At 44.3% G+C, this 20,319-nt stretch overlaps 1 protein-coding gene across 4 annotated transcripts in view; it reads right to left on the bottom strand.

The window, feature by feature from the left end:
• Positions 1 to 20,319, bottom strand: part of PATJ (PATJ crumbs cell polarity complex component) — a 483,060-nt gene that overhangs the window by 261,084 nt on the left and 201,657 nt on the right. For all 4 annotated transcript variants that reach the window (XM_082265149.1, XM_082265150.1, XM_082265148.1 and 1 more), the window contains 5 exons: positions 20,003 to 20,108; positions 19,190 to 19,328; positions 4,781 to 4,852; positions 4,502 to 4,679; positions 1,148 to 1,258 (listed from right to left, as the gene is read on the bottom strand). In XM_082265149.1, the coding sequence (XP_082121275.1) occupies positions 1,148 to 1,258; positions 4,502 to 4,679; positions 4,781 to 4,852; positions 19,190 to 19,328; positions 20,003 to 20,108 (606 nt within the window). The remainder of the gene's footprint in view (positions 1 to 1,147; positions 1,259 to 4,501; positions 4,680 to 4,780; positions 4,853 to 19,189; positions 19,329 to 20,002; positions 20,109 to 20,319) is intronic.

The raw sequence follows: 20,319 nt of genomic DNA on the forward strand, positions 1-20,319 counted from the left end.
TGCGCTGATGAGGCTGCACTGATAGGCAGCACTGGTGGGCACTGATAGGGGACACTGATAGGTGCCACTGATGTGCGCTGACGAGGCTGCACTGATGGGCATTGATAGACACTGGTAGGTGACACTGAAAGGCAGCACTGATAGGTGGCACTAATTATGAGGCACTGACTGGCAGCACTGGTGGGCACAGATTAGCAGTACTGATGTGCACTGGTAGGAGTCCCTGGTTAGCAGCACTGGTGGGCACAGCGTGGGACCGATGTCCCTCTTAACAGAAGCTGTGGTTTCTTTCTCCTCACGTTATAAAAAAAAAAAAAGCAGAAGACCGGCGCCTGTTTGCATCACGTGATCAGCTGTCATTGGCTGAAAGCTGACCACCTGATAAGGGGCCATGATTGACACTTTACTCCGATCTGTAATCAGCTGAGTCTCAAGGACTCAGCGATCCCAGAGCGCGCTGCCACCCACGGCCAGGTACGTCCTCCTAGCATTTAATGCCCGCGCTTTACCCGTCTTTGGGCTATAGCGTGGTTATAAAGTAGTTGATGCACATCTGCATTTACTGGTGTTGTTTAATATTTGCCTGGGTTAATAAAATATTATCTAAATACAAGAGTTGTATGTATTCTTATCTAAATATTGGTGTGTGTTGTGTATTTCGTCCAGATCTGTGCAGTAATCCAGTGTGAGACTTTCCCTCCATGCAGGAGCTTCCTGTAATAAAGACCTCTCACTGCTGCTCTCTCTCCTTGTACAGGGTGACTGGTCTGGTCTCCGCCCCCTCCTGTAGTTTTCTGTAGGCAGCCTGTAGTGAGTGGAGCCTCCCACAACTGTGCACAGACTGTACAATACAGTGACAGGTGTCACTGCTACTTGTATAAAGTAATAGCTGGGATATAAACCCACTCTGTGTGCTTTTTATAAAACAGTGTATTTAAAACCTTGTGACCATTGAGGAATATATATATATAAATGAAAATTCTTCTGCCTGGGAGGTTGGCTTTAAGCTGCTCCAACTACCATTAAAACCTTCCATTATGCTGCTAATATAAAATGTAATTAGTAGATGTTTATTGTTCATTGTCGTCCAAAAATCCTTATGAGAACATAATCTGTCTAGCCATATTGTAACTTAGCCTTCACATACCCGCGGGGCTGGAGACAAGCTCTGAATGACGAAAACAACTGGATTTCCTGCATTTTTGATGGCGGTCACAGCTTCATCATGATTAGCGTCCCTCAGATCTACTCCAGAGACCTGGAAATGATATCCAGACTTGTAAGACAGAAGGGGCTTGAAAATTTTAAAATACAACTCCAAGAGACATTAATGAAATAAAGTGAAGGAGACAAAGATTGCAAATGTACATACCATCAACATTTTAAAGTCAACCTTTCAGTAACTTCACAAGTCAGCATGGATGAACACACTTACGAGAAAATCGGAAGAAAAATTCCGTACGAGGCATGATCGTTCGTTTTTCGTATAGTGTGTACACAACGTTCAACATCTGATATCTTTTAGCCACTTCTGGACCAGAAGGTTTTACCCCCTTAATGGCCATGCCATTTTTTTGCGATATGGCACTGCGTTATTTTAACTGACAATTGCGCGGTTGTGCGACGCTGTACCCAAATTAAATCAAAGTCCTTTTTTTCCCCACAAATAGAGCTTTCTTTTGGTGGTATTTGATCACCTGTGTGATTTTTTTTTGAGCTATAAACAAAAAAAGAGCGACAATTCTGAAAAATATATACAGTATATTTTTCCCATTCTGCTATATAACATTTCCCCCAAAAAAAAATCTAAATATCAAAATTTTTCATCATTTTAGGCCAATTTGTTTTCTGCTACATGTTTTTGGTCAAACAAATTTCAATAATATTTTTTTATTTTCTGCTATACAATGTTACCAATAAGAAAAATTTTAAAATCCAATTTTTCATAATTTTAGGCCAATTTGTATTCTGCTAGTATATTTTTGAAAAAGAATCCCAATTAGTGTATAATGATTGGTTTGCGCAAGTGTTATCGCGTCTACAAACTAGGAGAAAGATTTATGTCATTTTTATTTTTTTTTTACTAGTAATGGCGGCGATCAGCGATTTTTATCGGGACTGCGACATTGCGGCGGACAGATCGGACCCCTAATTTACATTATTGACACTTTTGGGGGGGACCAGTGACATTACTACAGTAATCAGTGCTAAAAATATGTACTGTTCCTGTACTAATGACACAGGCAGGGAAGGGGTTAGGGGCGATCAAAGGATTAAATGTGTCCCTAGGGGGTGCTTTCTAACTGTGTGGGGGATGGGCTCCTAAATAAGAGGAACACAAAATCCCTGTGTTCATTACTGACAGAACAGCGGTCTGCCGTGTTTACAACGGCAGACCACCGTTCTGTCTCCACGGGTATAAGTATGGCGGCTGGTCGGCAATAGGTTAATGTGTACTGTTTTTGTACAGTTTTTGAAAAAAAAATCAGATATGAAAAGACTGGGCATAATCAGAAACAAGCAACGATTTAAAAAAAAAAAAAAAAAAAAAAGCTTTTGTCGTACGAGAATTTTCGTGCATTATTTCCATCCTCAGTTCCGACTTGCTGTTGAACATTGGTAAAAACCGGAAAATTGTTCGCCCAATTTTCTTATAGTGTGTACCCAGCTTAAGGGTATATGTTTAAATAAAAAGTTTCACCTTCTATCAATAAAAACCTATCCAGTCCAGGGACTTTACCTAGACTGACATGATGCTATCAGTCTGCTGCAGTCAAGAAGAAGCATTTCCTTCGTTTCACCACTCTCTGTCCATCCCTCCATTGATTTCTATTCAGTGTCCCCTACCCTTCTCTGCCAATCCCTCCACTGGCTTCCATTCAGTGTCCTCTACCCCTCTCTGCCAATCCTTTCACTGGCCCCCATTCAGTGTCTTCCACCCCTCTCTGCCAATCCCTCCATTGGCCTCCATTTAGCGTCTTCCTCCACTCTCTGCCAATCCCTCCATTGGCCTCCATTCAGCATCCCCCTCCCCATCTCTGCTAATCCTTCCATTTAGTGTCTTCCACCACTCTCTGCCAATCCCTCCACTGGCCTCCATTTAGTGTCCTCCACCACTCTCTGCCAATCCCTCCACTGGCCTCCATTCAGCGTCCTCCACCCCTCTCTGCCAATCCCTCCACTGGCCTCCATTCAGCGTCCTCCACCCCTCTCTTCTAATCCTTCCACTGGCTTCCATTCAGTTTCCTCCACCCCTCTCTTCTAATCCTTCCACTGGCTTCCATTCAGTTTCCTCCACCCCTCTCTGCCAATCCTCCCACTGAATTCCATTTAGTGTCCTCCACCATGCTCTGCTAATCCCTCCACTGGCCTCTATCAAGTCTCCTCTACCCCTCTCTGCCAATCCCTCTACTGGCTTCTATTCAGTGTCCTCCACTCCTCTAAATGGAAGCTAGTGTAAGGATTGGCTGGATTCCATTCAGTGTCCTCCACCCCTCTAAATGGAAGCCAGTGGAAGGATTGGCATAGAGAAGTGGATGACACTGAATGGAAGCCAGTGGAAGGATTGGCAGAGAGGGGTAATGGACACTGGAGGCCAGTGAGGGGATTGGCAGAGAGTGGTGGAGGACACTAAATGGATGCAAGTGGAAGGATTGGCTTAGTGTTCACCACTCTCTGCCAATCCCCCACTAGCCTCCATTCAGTGTCCTCCACCCCTCTCTGCCAATTCTTCCACTGGATTCCATTTAGTGTCCACCACTCTCTGCCAATCCCTCAACTGGCTTCTATTAAGTGTCTTCTACCCCTCTCCGTCAATCCCTCCACTGGCTTCCATTCAGTGTCCTCCACCCCTCCAAATTTAAGCCAATGGAAGGATTGGCTGGCTTCCATTCAGTGTCCTCCACCCCTCTAAATGGAAGCCAGTGGAAGGATTGGCAAGAAAGGGGTGGAGGACACTGAATGGAAGCCAGTGGAGGGATTGGCAGAGAGTAGTGGAGGACACTAAAAGGAAGCCAGTGGAAGGATTAGCATAGTGTTCACCACTCTCTGCAAATCCCCCCACTGGCCTCCATTCAGTGTCCTCCACCCCTCTCTGCCAATCCTTCACTAGCTTCCATCTAGTGTCCTCCACCACTCTTTGCCAATCCCCCAACTGTCCTCCATTTAGGGGTGATCAGACTGCAACACTGTAACTTTGTAGCAAGTGACAAAGAAAAGGTTGCATGCCCTGTGTCAGACATTTGTGGACACTGCTAAGAAATGCACCAGCAGTGGGATTTACTAAATTGTGCCCTTGCTTAGCTGTTAGTTCAGGAACTAAATGTTGAATGTGGACAATGCCTAAATAAAGATGCCAAGAAAAAAAGCAAATGAAGGCAAGAGGTAACAAATGCCTGGAAATGTTACACTTAATTACCTAGTATTCATGCACTTATGAAAGATATATGCTAGGTCCACTTTAGAGTGTTCCAGTTTTTAGAGCCCAAGGTGTTGCACTTGCCTCTAGAATTTTATCTCCAGTCTTTAAAGCTTTGGTTCTCCCAGCAGGGCTGTCCTCCAAGACTTGCTTTATGAAAATACCCTTTAGCTCCTCTCCGTTCTTCAAGCGTTTGATGATGGTTTGCCCTCCGACGATGCTAATGCCCAAGGAAACTTGAGGTTCTCTCCATATCTCAACACTAGAAGTGGACCATAAAGTACAGGAAAGGTTGTGTACAATATTGTGAGGGTCTGCAGGAAAGAGCAGAGCAACATGTGCCAATACGTAGGTATTACTTACACACGCGGGGCCCCCCAGTGGCTAAATGTTGGCGTTTCCTCTCCTTCCCCTTCTTCCCGCTCAGGTAGTTCACTAAAAAAATAAAATTAAAGATTTTAGGTTGTTTAGGCTTTGATAACTAAATACCAATGAAATTCTGTCTTCAGACCATAGATTTCTGTCTCCTAAAGTGGAACCCATAACAACTCGATAGAAAATAATATCCTTTAACAAGGTGCATACATTCTACATTAATACTACCAAAAGTGTGTGCTGTAAATTGCCTCCAGTAATGCACCTGTTTCTTCTTGCTGGAGGCTGCCATTTTTCTGAAGCCCGTAGCCCCTGAACAGCAGTAAATCATAAAGCGGAAATTAAACCCATCGAGCTAACTGTTTCAAAAACCCGTTACATTCCTGGAATGCTGGGATTGCTAGCATTTGTCACATTTGATTTTGTCCTCAGCCAAATTGTCAAAGCATCAAATGGCTGGTGTTATAACCGATCACATGTGCAACACCATGGCAGTTATAGATCAAACAGAAGCAGCTTCCTTGGCTGTAAAGGATAGGAGGGTTTATTTCTGCTTGAAGGCTGTCAGCAGATCGGCCTCTATAAACTAGGCAGTGCCTAAAAATAGAGAGCAACTGAGCATATGCAGAGCAGCGTGAGACAGTGTATTACTGGATTTTAAACAGTATAGACACCTATTTTTAATGTTTTACATATATGTACCTGCAATTGGGGACAGCTTGAAGTCATCTTTTGGGATATATTTACATTTAGATAAATATTTTATGACCATAGTGTCCTTTAAGCGGGCCAGCTATGCAAAATCACACACATACATACATATATATATATATATATATATATATATATATATATATTATATTATATATATATACTTATATGTGTGATTCTGCATTTCCGGGTAGAGGGCACGCGCGCCCGGCTGTGCTGTCACTGGCTCTAACACATGACTGGCAGCAGTTCCAGGACAATGATTTATTACTGGGACCTACTGATTGTCGGAGCGAGTGACAGGAGAGAGCTTTGTGTATGTAAACAGCGGCAAAGTGACGGTTTTTGTTTGGCAGACATTTAACATTTTGATTGCTCCAGATATTACCCCTTACCAGCCAGTGTCATTAGTACAGCGTCAGTGTATATTACTAGAGCGCTGGGCAGTGGAGGGGGCGGCAGCGTTCAGGTCAGCCTCTTAGCCACTCGCTGAGAGGCTGACGGTCCAGGAATGTGGGCAGATCTTGACTTCATTGTCACGGTCTTGCCCCACCCTGGACCTGCTATGTGATGTCAACAGACAGCTTCAGCCCGTTGTCTGCTGAAATTGGGTCACAGGAGTGCAAAAGGATCTGCACTCCTGTGATCAACAGGAGAAGTACAGCCAAATGAGCTTTGGCTGCACTTTTCCTTTAATAACATAAAATTACAATATGACATGTGTTGCAATTGTACATTCTAGAATTTTTCTTTTTGCTATTTTTTTCCCCAAGAAAGTGGAATTACCCTTTAAATAAAATAAGTAAAACACATAATCACATGGATTATTGATATAAAACAAAAATACTGGGTGATTTTTATATGGTTAAATAGGAATTATTAAATGTGAATAGTTAATATTTACCACTTGAAGCCACCAGAAGGCTCCAAAGAAGTGTAACAGACTGTGCAGGCATAAAGCAGAGCTGAGCTGTACTGCCAGACTGCTTGTAATATTCCACTCATGGCCATTTTGGAGAAGCATAGCATGAATCAACCCCTGTGTCGGGGTACTCCAGTTTGCGCCTACAATCCAAAGACATGCTGGTAGGTAATTGGCTCCTATCTACATTGGCCCTAGTATGTGTGTGTATATGTATGTGAGTTAGTTACCTTAGATTGTAAGCTCCTTGAGGGCAGGGACTTCTGTGAATGTATAATATACTGTAGCACTGCCCCCTTGAGGGCTGCTGGATTTTCACACTTTAAGGTTCCCCTGGGTTACCCATAGCAACTGCATGCAGAATCTTGACACTTTACTTTCCCTGCTCAGTCAATGAACAGTCTAGGGGTTGTTGTTTTTGTGGTTTTCTTTAATATGGGGATGGGAGAAGGGATGAGTGTAATACTCCGACACTTGAACTATTCACAATGTTGTGGACTTCCATCTGAGAATACGGCAAGACCGCAGCTTCATCCTGCCACAAGATGAATCTGAAGTGATGCTCCTTAGTACTTCTCTTCAGGGCACTCTCCTAGTACCCCCTTTCTATCCATTAGCTGACACCCGTCCACTGACTACTCTACTCCGGAGTGGCCCCTTTCCTGGTCAGGCCCTTAGGCATGATCCTCTGTACTCATGATGCTGCTTTCCAGGTTCTCCAGTGCCTCAACTCCTTCGGTCAGCTCTCCTGGACCTCTAGGTTAAGCTCCACACTTCTGGCTCACCAGGCTAACTGCCTGCGACCATACACCAACTACTGCAGAAGAGGAGGCAGCCGCCACCCTCCTTCCGGGACTCTGCTCACCAGCCAAAGACTCTGAGCCCATCTGCCCCTGGCTTTTTATACCACACCTTACAATGCACCAAGACCGCAGTCTGTGCCAATCCCTGGGGCTGTATCAAAGCCTGTGTGCCCATTGGTTAGGTTTCCTCCACTGTACAATGTACCTCCCCATTAGACCAGTGGGGACACTCCCTCAGACCACATTAATCACACACTGAGAACATTGAGCAGACCTAACTCACAGAGCAATATAGAATTTACCTGCTGCTCCTCTGATAGGCAGACAGAGCCAAAAACTATACTCACTCTCTAGCACAGGGGTGGGAAACCTACAGTTTGGGGGCCGTATGCGGCCCCCGAAGTCATCTGGTCCGGCCCCCCATGCAGCTGAGTCTGTCTCTCAGCTGATCTGTCAGAATGGAGCCGATGCTTCCTGTATAGTTCCTGCTCCGTTATGACAGTGAGTGAGTCACAGGTGGAGTGATATCAAATGCACTCCGCCTGAACCAATACAGGAAACATCACCTCTTCCAGCCAGAGCCAGCAGTACCAGCCAGAACCAGCAGTACCAGCCAGAGCCAGCAGTACTCACAGCAGTACCAGCCAGAACCAGCAGTACACACAGCAGTATCAGCCAGAACCAGCAGTACCCACAGCAGAACCAGCAGTACTAGCCAGAGCCAGCAGTACCCACAGCAGTACCTACAACAGTACCAGCCAGCAGTACCTACAGCATAGTACCAGCCAGCAGTACCAGCCTGAGCCAGCAGTACCCACAGCAGTACCCGCCCGAGCCAGTAGTACCAGCCAGCAGTACCCACAGCACACTACCAGCCATCAGTACCAGCCTGAGCCAGCAGTACCCACAGCACAGTACCAGCCTGAGTCAGCAGTACCAGCCTGAGCCAGCAGTACCCAGAGCAGTACCAGCCAGCAGTACCCACAGCAGTATCAGCTTGAGCCAGCAGTACCAGCCAGCAGTACCACAGCAGTACCAGCCAGCAGTACTCACAGCACAGTACAAGCCAGCAGTACCAGCCTGAGCCAGCAGTACCCACAGCAGTACCAGCCAGCTGTACCCACCAGCAGTACCAGCCAGCTATACCCACCAGCAGTACCCACCAGCAGTTCTTTTCAAAACTTACCACCACAAAAAAGTCGACTGCACTCCAGACTGACCGATGCATACCTGGAAAACCTGTTGCGAGTAGCAACATCATCAATACCAGCTAACATCACACACCTCACCAAAGAGAAGCAGTTGCAGCCATCACATTAGGGGTGAGATAATTAAATGTTTGACCAAATATAACAGGCTATTTTTTAAGGTGAAAATTTTGTACGGCCCCCGAATGATTTTATAAATACCCAAATGGCCCTTGGCAGAAAAAAGGTTCCCCACCCCTGCTCTAGCACCTACCTAGGAGGGTGCTACACTATGTAAAGTGCTGCATAAATTGATGGCGCTATACAAGTACCAGTAATAAATAAATACCCCAAAAAGATTTTCACACAAAAAGCTACAAGGAAAAAAAACCTTACATAGGATCGGATTTGTATCTGTGGGCAACATAAACACTTTTTCTTACCCAAACATATATCAGCCCATATGTCTTCTTAATTTATTCAAATCAAAAAAGAAAAAAAAAAAAAAGTTCAGTGCTGCCTTCCTGATTAAAACATATAACAAAATAAAATAAAATTCTACCCCCGAGGACACGAGCCCATAAACCTTGATTGGCAAAAGACGTTAATGGAACCTCAGAATATTCTTTTTGAAGTCCAATTTATCATTCCATTACCGAGACAGAGGCAGCGAGCTCATTATATCGTAATAAAATTATATGCCTTCTGAAATGATGGTAACGAAAACACAATAATGTTTTATGTTCTATCCTTCCAAAAGCCAAATAGATCACATTTTGCAACCTTGCCGCTATGCTGTCTTTCTCAGCCCTCCAATGGAACGGTGGCAGAAAAATCAGAGCGCTCGTCTGCAGATTATAAAAAGCGAAACCTCTAGCTCCCATCTTTTTCTCTTTTAATTGAAAATACGGCAGGTTCATTTAACCACCCCGCCCCAAAAGGGTGCAATAAAAATATAAGAGCCTTAATAAAAGTAAGTGACATTTTAGTCTTGTTTATAGATATCGTCAACTGGGAGGGACAAAACTACAGCAGCAAAGGAGGGTATTTTACTGAGCAGCCTAAGGCTCCTTTCACACGGGGCGGACCGTATTTTGGTCCGCTCCGGCACTTTTTTTTTTTTTTTTCGGACACGGATGACACTTGTGTCATCCGGTCCGTATGTCCGCATATCATCCCATCCGTTTGCGGATGATATATGGACATAATGTATGTCTATGGGTTTGCGGATGTCAGCGGATGACACCGCTGACATCCGATTTTGCGTCCTGTTTTTTTAAAAGGAAAAAAAATAGGGTTCTGTTCCATTCCAAAAAACGGAACAGAACTGAAAGGACGCAAATCGGATGTCAGCGGATGGTCATCCGCTGACATCCGCAATCCCATTGACATGCATTATGTCCGTATATCATCCACAAACGGATGGGGTGCTATACGGACATACGGAACGCCCGTGTGAAAGAAGCCTAAAGGTCATTAGTTTAGAGTTTACCGTGAATTAGGGCTCAGACATGCGCGGTGATATAGAACGTGTATTGCAAGCGATGGTTTCATATGTAGAGCCCCCCTATATCACATAGGGGACAAAAAAAATCTCACCTATCTTCTACTGAAGCTAACGGAGCGCAGATCATGCATCCCTGGCTACAAGGGTCAGGGAAAGCGAGAACAGAAATTGTGATGTTTTACATGTCACTTCCAGGTTCATTCTAGCTAGAGATCAGCAAATGGATGTTCAAGGGTCCCCATCCCCTCCACACAGCGATACCCACCATGCAGGTCCCCAGTCTGCAGGTTAAACTGCAGAGCCTAGGAAGCATGGGGGGTGCACACTCTGGGGGGTCTCAGAAAGTGATTGGGAAGCTGAACCTCCATCTGGTCGGTCGCTTTCATTAGAAAGCCAACAGTAGGCTTGTGGAATGAACAAAACCCCTGCTGCCACTGCCGTAAGATGTACAGAAGTGGCCATCAAAGGGTTAAAAAGCTTGTTCACTCCATGGCATGCATACAAGGGCATGCATTTATAAGTTGCGAAGCGCTGCAATGCACCACAGAACATTCTTTTGAAGCCCTTTACTTTTTTTTTATCACTCTATGCCAGTGATGACGAACCTATGGCACGCCAGCTATACTGGGAAGCTGCCACCGCTGATGCCTTGGCTCTCTAATCCTCTCCCCCCCTCGGCAGCGGCATTGTGACAAGGGGAGAAGCGTGTGTGGACTGTCAGTGTTTTCCCGCTCGCCCCCCTTCTGTCATGCAGCACTGAACAGGGACAGAGCTGCGCTTGCAGAGATCGTCGCCCACTCCGATTCCTTCTGCCTCCCCCTTGGCTGTAGCCAAGCACCAATGAGGAGGTTGACAAGCGCACCATGGGACATGTAGTCCTGGAAGACTATGGGGAGAGAGATCGTGGGAAAGACTGGAGCAGCCCACTGTGACCCAGGGGACAGAGAGGCTGTGAGGATATCCCCCCTGCAGTGTCAGTTGCGGCCTTGCCATGGGCAACCAAGAGTGAGTGGACATCTGTTCGGAGGAAGTGTTGCTGGGTCCCTGGGATTGGTGAAAGGCCAATCTGTGGCTGTTATTAATTGCAGTGTTGGCACTTTGAAAAAAACAAGTTGGTTTTGTGTCACAGTTTGGGCACTCAGGCTCAAAAAGGTTTGCCATCACTGCTCTATGGCTCTATGCTATTATTATTCATTGCAGAGAGTGAAAATGGTAGAACAAAAATGTGTGTCCTAAATCCAACCATATTTTCCCCACATATAGGTTAATGCAATCTGGGGGTAAGGGTTTACAAAATGTAGCCGTATTTGGAATAATACCACTTACCCGGAACTGGCGAAACACACTTATGCTGCTAAATGGGGTGCTTATGGTATCACACATGAAGCATATCTTTAGAGCTGGTAAATTGCTATCCTTTTCTTCATTGCAGACTTTGTACAGTCTACCACAATCCATGTGTTTTTACTATTTGCAGCTGCCCCACGCAGAACATGCACAAAATCTGCCCTCTGACTTTTCTCTTTCCCCAACACCTATTTTTGGGCTGCCGCAGCACAGTGAAATACAGGAGGGCCCTATTTGTAATTGTTCTGCATCCCTACTGAATATCTATTTGGAGGCCTACTCCTGTAAGGCCATGGATCTGTGGGAGTCTGATGAGGGAGACTTGTCCAGTGAACAGTGGGAAAATGCGCTTGAAGCAGTGCAGGCTATTTCTCTTAAAACTTCTCAGCGTTTATCGCAATTTTACCTTTTATTGCGAGTTCATTATACCCCAGTGAAATTGTTTAAAATGGGGCTTTTGTCACAATCATATTGTCCAAAGTGTAGCAAAGATCATGAGATCTCATCCACATGCTGTGGAGATGTCCCAAGTTACACAGATACTGGACGTCTGTTCTTCCAACCGTCAATTGAGTATTCCAAACAGACAACCCTTCTGACCCCAGGCGCTGTCTTCTGGGAGTTTTTGGTGATATTATCCTAGACGTCTTTACTAAGGAAGCTCTTTCCAGAGCCTGGTTTCAAAATTTTTCTCCTCCACTGGAAAAACATTGTCCCTCTATCTTTTAAAGCGGAGTTCCACCCAGATATGGAAGCTCAGCTTTACTGCCTTCTCCCCCCCTCTCGTCCCACATTTGGCCCCTTTCGGGGGGGGGGGGGGGGGATACCTGTCAAAAACAGGTACCTGCTCCCACTTCCACCTATGGGCGCCGTGGCGACCTATGTCATTTGTGGCCCCTCCTCCTCCCCTCCTCTGCTTCCTGGGAGACACGCAGAGGTCCCAGAAGACAGCGGGACCATTCAAAAAGCGCAGCGCGAATCACGCATGCACTGTAGGAAACAGGCTATAAAGCCGCAAGGCTTCACTTCCTGTTTCCCTTAGTAAGTATGCCGGTGCCTGCACCCAGAGCCGATGGATGGTTTTGCTTCGGGTGCCAACATTGCAGGCTCCCTGGACATGCAAATGTCCTTATATTAAATTATATTAAAAGTCAGCAGCTACAGTATTTGTAGCTGCTGACTTTCAATTCCCCCCCAAGGCTGCAACTCCACTTTAAGAAATGGATAGACCATATAGGTACTACTTTAAACCGGTAGTATACTCCGCTATTTGACTTTTACCTACAGGTAAGCCTATAAGGCTGCTTACCTGTAGGTACAATTCATATCTCCTAAACCTGCACGGTTTAGGAGATATTCAACCTGCATGCAGCCGCTGACGTCAGCGGGGGACCTTCAGAGCTCCTTGCCGGCAAGTGAAACTCCCGCGTGCATGCGCGGGAGTGACGTCATCGTGGCTCCGGCTACTCACAGCGCCAGAGCCGCAGAACCAGGATGAGATGTCGAGGGAACATGACAGCGTCCTCAGCGTTGTCCAGATAACCGTGTCGGGGCTTCGTTCTAAGGCAAGTATTTCATAATGAGCTAGTAAGCGATGCATACTAGCTCATTATGCCTTTGTCCTGCAGGGATTGTTTTTTTTTTTTTTTTTGTTTATGAGGATACAAACGCTTTAAGATATGAAAAGGTTATTTACCACCACTGTGAATGCCCCGCTAAATTTGGGATGTTTTGGTGAAGTTAGCTTTATGTACAAGGCTTTGCCCCAGTAAACCCGATTATGGATAGGATATTGGGGTAAAATGCTGTTGGTTACTCAATGCTTGTTATTACTATCTGACTTTGGAGTGTGCAATAATAATGCTCTATTGGCTCTGTCATTTCTGTTTTCAGCCATTAGGTGGGGCTGTATATTCGCTTTAGTGAGCTCTATGCAGTTGGAAGCTGTAATTGCTTTTTATAAAACAAAAAAGTGCAGGGCTCACAGATAAAAATGAAAAAATTCATATAAATTCACAAGTGACAAATAAAATAGTGAATAGTATATAATCATAATGTGCAAAATGATCAAATTTATACCATAAAAAGTCTACAAATTGTTCAAACAAAAATGTTTACAAGTGACAAAAATTTAAGAAAAGAAGTCCAAAAATGTGTAAAAATCCAAAAAAAAAAAAAAAGGAAGAGACGCACCAACAGACCCAGCATGCGTGAAAGGATGATCCTCCCAAATCTTCAATAAATGTAGACACCAACACTAAACACTGAAGGGAATGGCCTCCAAATCAATGGAAAAGCCAAAAATGCTGAACAAGGTAGGTATCCAAAGCATGTGGGGACATCAATAGTGCTCAATCAGCCGAATATCCAAGGAGCATAAAGGTTCCGGTATATATAGATAAGAAAGGAGTCATAGCGTAATCCAATATAGGACTATAGGTTTATTTAAAAAAGAGAGTGCACTCACAAACACCCTAATAGTAACCGCATGTGGCGCTTCCAAGAGAACGAGCTGCAGCATAAGCAGTAAGAAAGACCGGATGGAAGAGTGTGGTGATGTCACGCCTGGTCCCACCCAACGCGTTTCGTCACACGATTGACGTCGTCAGGGGCGTCTTTTTTTGCTATGAGGGCACCTGAGCTGAGCTGCAGCTCCGTGTGTTCAGACACAGAGTTGCCGTTCTGCCCTGCCCACTCTCTCTTGATCAGCGAACGACTGAGTTTGATAGCAGCAGGAGCCAATTATGCCTCAGCCAATCAGGAGAGAGCATCATGGATGGCTGAGGCACTTCGCGGACATCGCTTGATAGAGATGGGGCTCAGGTAAGTATTAGGGGGGGGCTGCTGCACACGGAAGGCTTTTTTCATCTTAATGCATAGAGATTTATCTTAATGCATTAAGATAAAAAATCTTCTGACTTTACAACCCCTTATAGGAATACAAGGCCAAAAAGGAGCCCAGCCCCACTGTATAGCTTTACTTTTTTGGCTCCTCAGTCAGAGATTAAAAGTTACTTGGTATCTGCCTGTCAACGGTCTAATTTCACACACTAACAAAGGGAATGGAACTTCACCACAGTATTTCATGTAAAATAATTCCTAAAAGTCTCAGTGAATAAATAAAACATAAAAAATAATTTCTATCCTGCTGCGGTCCTATCCTGCTCGAGTAATCCCCCCCCCCCCCAAAAAAAACAAACAAACGGCTTATAATAAAAAGACAGCGCTGTTAAAAACTATAATACCTCAATTCCCAAAAATGAATTCTAGTTATTCACAGCGCTTTCTTTTTATTACAATTTTTAACTTCACACACTGCCTTCAAGCTCCTGCGAGTGCCTAACAGTATTCAAATATCCAACAGCTTAGTCCTATAGTTAGTCGTTCTGAAGGTTTAACCACTTGTGGACCGGAAGGTTTTACGCCCTTAATGACCAGGCCATTTTTTGCGATATGCCAACACGTTATTTTAACTGACAACTGCGCGGTCGTGCGACGCTGTACCTAAATAAAATTGATGTCTTTTTTTTCCCCACAAATCGAGCTTTCTTTTGGTGGTATTTGATCACCTCTGCGATTTTTGTTTTTTATGCTATAAACAAAAAGAGCGACAATTCTGTAAAAAAAAGAAAAAAGAAAGAAAAAAAAAAAAATATATATTTTTTTACTTTTTGCTATATAACATTCCCAATAATTTTTTTTTAAAAATCTAAATGTTTTCATCATTTTAGGCCAATTTGTATTCTGCTACATATTCTTGGTAAAAAAAAATCCCAATAAGTGTATATTGATTGGTTTGCACAAAAGTTATCGCGTCTACAAACTACGGGAAAGATTTATGTAATTTCTATTTATTTATTTTTTACTAGTAATGGGGGCGATCAGCGATTTTTAGCCGGACTGCGACATTGCGGCGGACAGATCGGACCCCTAACTGACATTTTTGACACTTTTGGGGGGGACCAGTGACATTACTACAGTAATCAGTGCTAAAAATATGCACTATTACTGTACTATAGACACTGGCAGGGAAGGGGTCTAGGGGCAATCAAAGGGGTAAATGTTTCCCTAGGAGGTGCTTTCTAACTGTGCGGGGGATGGGCTTTCTGCATGAACAAAGAGACCTGTGTTCCTAAATAGGAGGATCCCTGTTGTTCATATCTGATAGAAAACAGCGGTCTGCCACGTTTACAATGGCAGATCGCCGTTCTGCCTCCACGAGAAGCAATCGCGGCCCCCGGACCTGCTGATCGGCTTCCTCTGTGGCGAATGGGCTAGAGCAGTGGTCCTCAACCCTGGCCTACAGGGCCAACTAACAGGCCAGGTTTGCAAGATAACTGAAATACATCCCAGGTGATATCATTTGCTGCTCAGTGATTGCAGTACTCTAGTCTGCATCTCCCCAAGGTAATACTTAAAATCTGGCCTGTTCGTGTGCCCTGAGGACCGGAGTTGAGGACCACTGGGCTAGAGGTCCCGCAAAGCGATGTGCAGGTACGTTGTTTTGCGGAAGAGCGCCAACCTGACGCAGTTAAACTGCAGCAGGCGGTTGTTTTAAGTGGTTAAGGATTTTTACTTTAATGCATAAAAGGTATAAAACCCTTCTGTGCTGCTGGATCTCCCTCCAGCCCCCCCTTATACCTACCTGAGCCTGATCCTGATCCAGCCCTGTGCCTGAGAGCAGAGTCTCTCTTCTCACAGAGCAGAATGACAGCAGGAGCCATTGTCAAGTTTTATATTGAGGGAGCAGGGTCGGGGGCTGAACTGCACTGTATGTGTGTATAGACAAAGTCAGCATTGGGTCAGAATAAAGGGATTGTAAAGTCAGAAGGTTTTTTATCTTCATGCATTCTATGCTATCCCAATGCTTACTTGAGACACTTCTCATTCCAGCGAGGTCCACGACTGTCTCAGCCTTCTGGGACTCCCCTTATTGGGTAAGACACAGCAGCGGCGCCATTGGCTTCTGCTTCGGTCGATCAAAATCAGTTAGCCAATGAGGAGGTGGGGGGGGGGGGGACAAACCGCAGATCAGTGTCTGAATAGATACACAGAGCTGTGACACGGCTTGGGTGCCCCCACAGCAAGCTGCATGCTGTGGGGGCACTCAAACGGGGGGAGGGGCCAGGAGAGCCGAAGAAGGAACCCGAGAAGAGGAGGATCCAGCCTGCTCTGTGCAAAACCAACTGCACAAAGCAAGTATGTATAACAACATGTTTATTTTTATTGAAAAAAAAGACTTTACAATCACTTTAAGCCTGCAGGTGTGCTTCCTATGGTGACACAAAAAGAAGAGGAGGAGCCAGAAGCGCCACCAGGGAACCTAAGAGGAGGAGGTTCGGGGCTGATCTGTGCAAGGCTGTTGCACAGAACAGGTAAATATACCATTTTTAAAAAGAGAGAGAAAAAAAAAAAAAAGTTTACAATGTCTTTAAAGTGACTGTTGCTAAAATAAATGTTGAAAATAAATGACTTTTTTTTCTCACTTTTAGGGTCTGTGTCAATTACATTCATTTGAGACCGTTCTGAGATCATACAGAATTCATTGACAGGTGCATTTGTCCTGCAGTTGAGCTCCTTCTGATCTGCAGTTGACCTGCTTCAAGCGGGTTTTTCATTCCCATAGACTTGTATATGAAAATGTCTGACATGAACAAACCTGTAGACACAAACCCTTACTGTTGCCTGCGCTGCCAACCTATGCTGTAGTGAACAGAAACAACAGCTGAAGACTCTTCAGAAACTGATAGTTCGGGGAGTGTCAGATTCAGGTTACAATGTGGGTCCCTACATCACTACTTTGTCCTGCAATGATACAAGGGCCAGTGGGCTCAGTTCACACTGCTGCGACGACAAAGTTGTATAACTTTGCTTGCGACTTCCATCCAACTTGATCCGACTACTTGGATGCTATTTAGGAGCCTGTACAAGGGCTGAAATCGCACCCAAGTCAGACCAAAGTAGTGCAGGAACCTTTTCTAAAGTTGGAGCGACTTGTGTAGTATCAGTTAAGACTGCTCTCAATAGGGAAATATTGAATTTGACATGTCATGTGACTTGGGGTCTCACAAGTCGGATCCCATGTTGCAGCAGTGTGAACAGAGCCTCACACCAGGTTTTAGTGAACTTTAGTTTCACTAAACAAATAAGCTTAGCTCTACCCCCTGGCTAATATAATGCAGCAGATTTCTGTCTCCCAGCTGGGCTCCGGTCAGTCTCAATGGTAATTGAAAAAGCCAAAAGCCATACACATGTAGCACTGCCCCCTAGAGGACTGCTGGATTGTTCAATGTTCATCGCAACAAAGGAGGTTTAACAAAAATACATGACACCACACCAGGCAGGGCCTAGGAAGCTCCTATCGGATGCAGGCTGGGTGCAGGAGCGTACTCTAAACACTCATACCGCTCCCCTGCAGCTCCGTAAATATAACATTGTGTAGCGGCGACCGGCAGCTGTATACAGTGTCTGGCCTCTACATTTATCCAGCCCTGAGTTTGGCCTTTTTACCCGGCATTAGGGTGGCCCGGGGGGCAGTTGCCACCCTGCCCCCCTTCCCAGTCCTCCCCTGCTGCTGCTCCTCTGATAGGCAGAGCCAAAAACTTTACTCTCTCACTAGCATCTACCTAGGAGGGTGCTACACACAATCTGTAGAGTTTATATAAAAATAAGTGGTCCAGTATACAGCAGAAATATAATGAGTTTCGGCTTGCAAAGCTTACTGCTTAGCCAAGCTGATCTAAATGATCTGAACAATTTCCTTTTCCTAACACATGCAGGGGATGTGTGCCTTATATAAACAATATGTAACATTAGTTAACCACTTGCTCACTTATCCCTGCTTCCTGCCAGGTCAATTTTCAGTAGACAAAGAAAGGGGGACCCCCTGGGTGGGACTATAGCGGGCAACCACTCATAAATGTGTAAAAATTATGAAAATTTTATTAATGCATATAGAAAAAAAAAAAAACATTGTAGAAACGACATACATAAACGTATATATACTGATAAATGTTAAAAACAAGGTTAGCGACTGAACAGTTCCATAATGTGACCACGCATGACATGCGGGAACCTTAAAAGGCCATAGAGATGGCCTTTTAAGGTTCCCGCATGTCATGTGTGGTCTTTGACCCACCTTGTACACTGTATGCTCTATGCTTTTCCTTGGGCACATGTGATTGCTGCCTGTATAATTAATGTTTTTATTTTGGTTGATAGCTTGGTCAAGTAGAGAATACTGGATTGACAACCTATACAATGTACTGTGTTTTCTAGATATGTTGAGAATTTAATCTACTGTATATTTTCTTTCAAAATATATAGAGAATAAAAAAGGGGTTCAATGTTTTATAAATAAGCCTGCATTAATAAAAGAGAAATTTGGGATTTTTTTTTCTTTAATTATACTTACCTAGGTGGATGCTTCATCGGTGCAATGCTGCATCTGTCTCCCACCCGGCTGTAAGACTGAGAACTGAGCGATTAAAGACCACTAATCGCTTGGTTCTTAGCGCTCTGGTGAGCTCAATGGAGGGCTTGGCTGTGGAGGGGGCAGGAGCAGGTGGTGGCTCAGGCTCTCAGCGGCTCACTGAGTGGCTGAGCCAGGTGGCGGTCCAGGCTCCTGGGTGGATCGCCGACCATATGGTCGCAATCTTTCCCCAGCCTGGACCAGCTCTGTGTCGTCAGCCGACAGCAGGCTTCACTCTGCTGTCAGCTGAAAACGGGTCACAGGATTGCAAAATGAACTGGACTCCTGAGATCCACAGGAGAATTACAGCCAAACAAGCTTTGGCTTTACTTCTCCTTTAAAACCTGTAGGTTGAAAATGTGGCTAGTAAACACCAAACCCAAAGTAAAAGGACAGCGGCTAGTAAACGGAGTACTGAGGGCCTATAACACACAAGGCTTGGTACATACAGAGACAGCTGGTCCACAGTAGGATGAGCCGCTGAGCTCGAAGTCACTCTTGATGCTCTTTCCTTTGTAAGGTCCCTTTCTATGGCAATTGCATCTGGATCAAAAACGATTCCAGGTTCCTTGAGAGCAACAAAATCACCTGAAATACAACAATAGTTAAATCAGAACTTCAGTCAAAAATTTACAAAATAAATTAAGAGATAAAATTGAAAAAAAATGTGCTGAAATATTCACGTTTAGGCCAGAGCTGTAACCCAACCCTCCAGTACCTCTTTTCTGCCATTAGATGTCCTCAGTCTTTAAGAGTAAATGACATCTACCCTCATTCAACCCTCTTTCTCTGTCATAAACCCATCCTCAGGCCTGTGACTGGACAGGGAAAGGAGAAGCAGCACATTTAATTAGTTCATCTCGCCATTACTCTGCTCTCTTCTCCAATAAGCATGCTCCTGGTCAGCACACAAACTGATTTGGTTCCTTGTGCTGCTTCTTCATTTTACACTGAGCCCTACTGTACAGGGGCTAACACAAGTTAAAATTCAGGTACTGCCTACAATCCTTTAATAATATCTTAAAGATTACATCGGACAGCAAACTGATCGATACTCACTGCAATCTAAAGATATCAGATTTGAAGAAAAAACTATGAACTAAACAATATTTGGGTTTCTAAAAGGCATTTGGTGCACACAAAGTGAATTTATATCCATTGTGACAATTGAGGAATACATTTAAAGTTTAAAGTTTTTATGCCTGGCGTTCATCTTTAAAAACAAAAAAAAACAAAACATAAAAAATAAATGTTATAGAAACCTTCTAGTTCGATGTTAATATCTTCTGGATTTTGGACACCAGTATCTGCTCCATATGTATTCACAGCAATCAATGACATTACTCCAGGATCAGTACGTTCTATGTACTTAATAGATAAAGAAAAAAAAGTGTTATATGCTGATGATCAAGCAAACATTAATAATTCTACTCATATTTACGGTCAATGTCTTTGTGTACATGAAGAATGTATAATTTCTTTCATATAGTGTTTTAAACATTTTCCTAAAAAAGATAATAGATTTTTTTTTATTACATTGCAGTACTAAACTATAGTTGACATTTTTTGAACAGGTAAA

Source organism: Pelophylax lessonae, assembly GCF_965119305.1.
Source record: "Pelophylax lessonae genome assembly, chromosome: 8".
NCBI classification, from domain to species: Eukaryota; Metazoa; Chordata; class Amphibia; order Anura; family Ranidae; genus Pelophylax; species Pelophylax lessonae.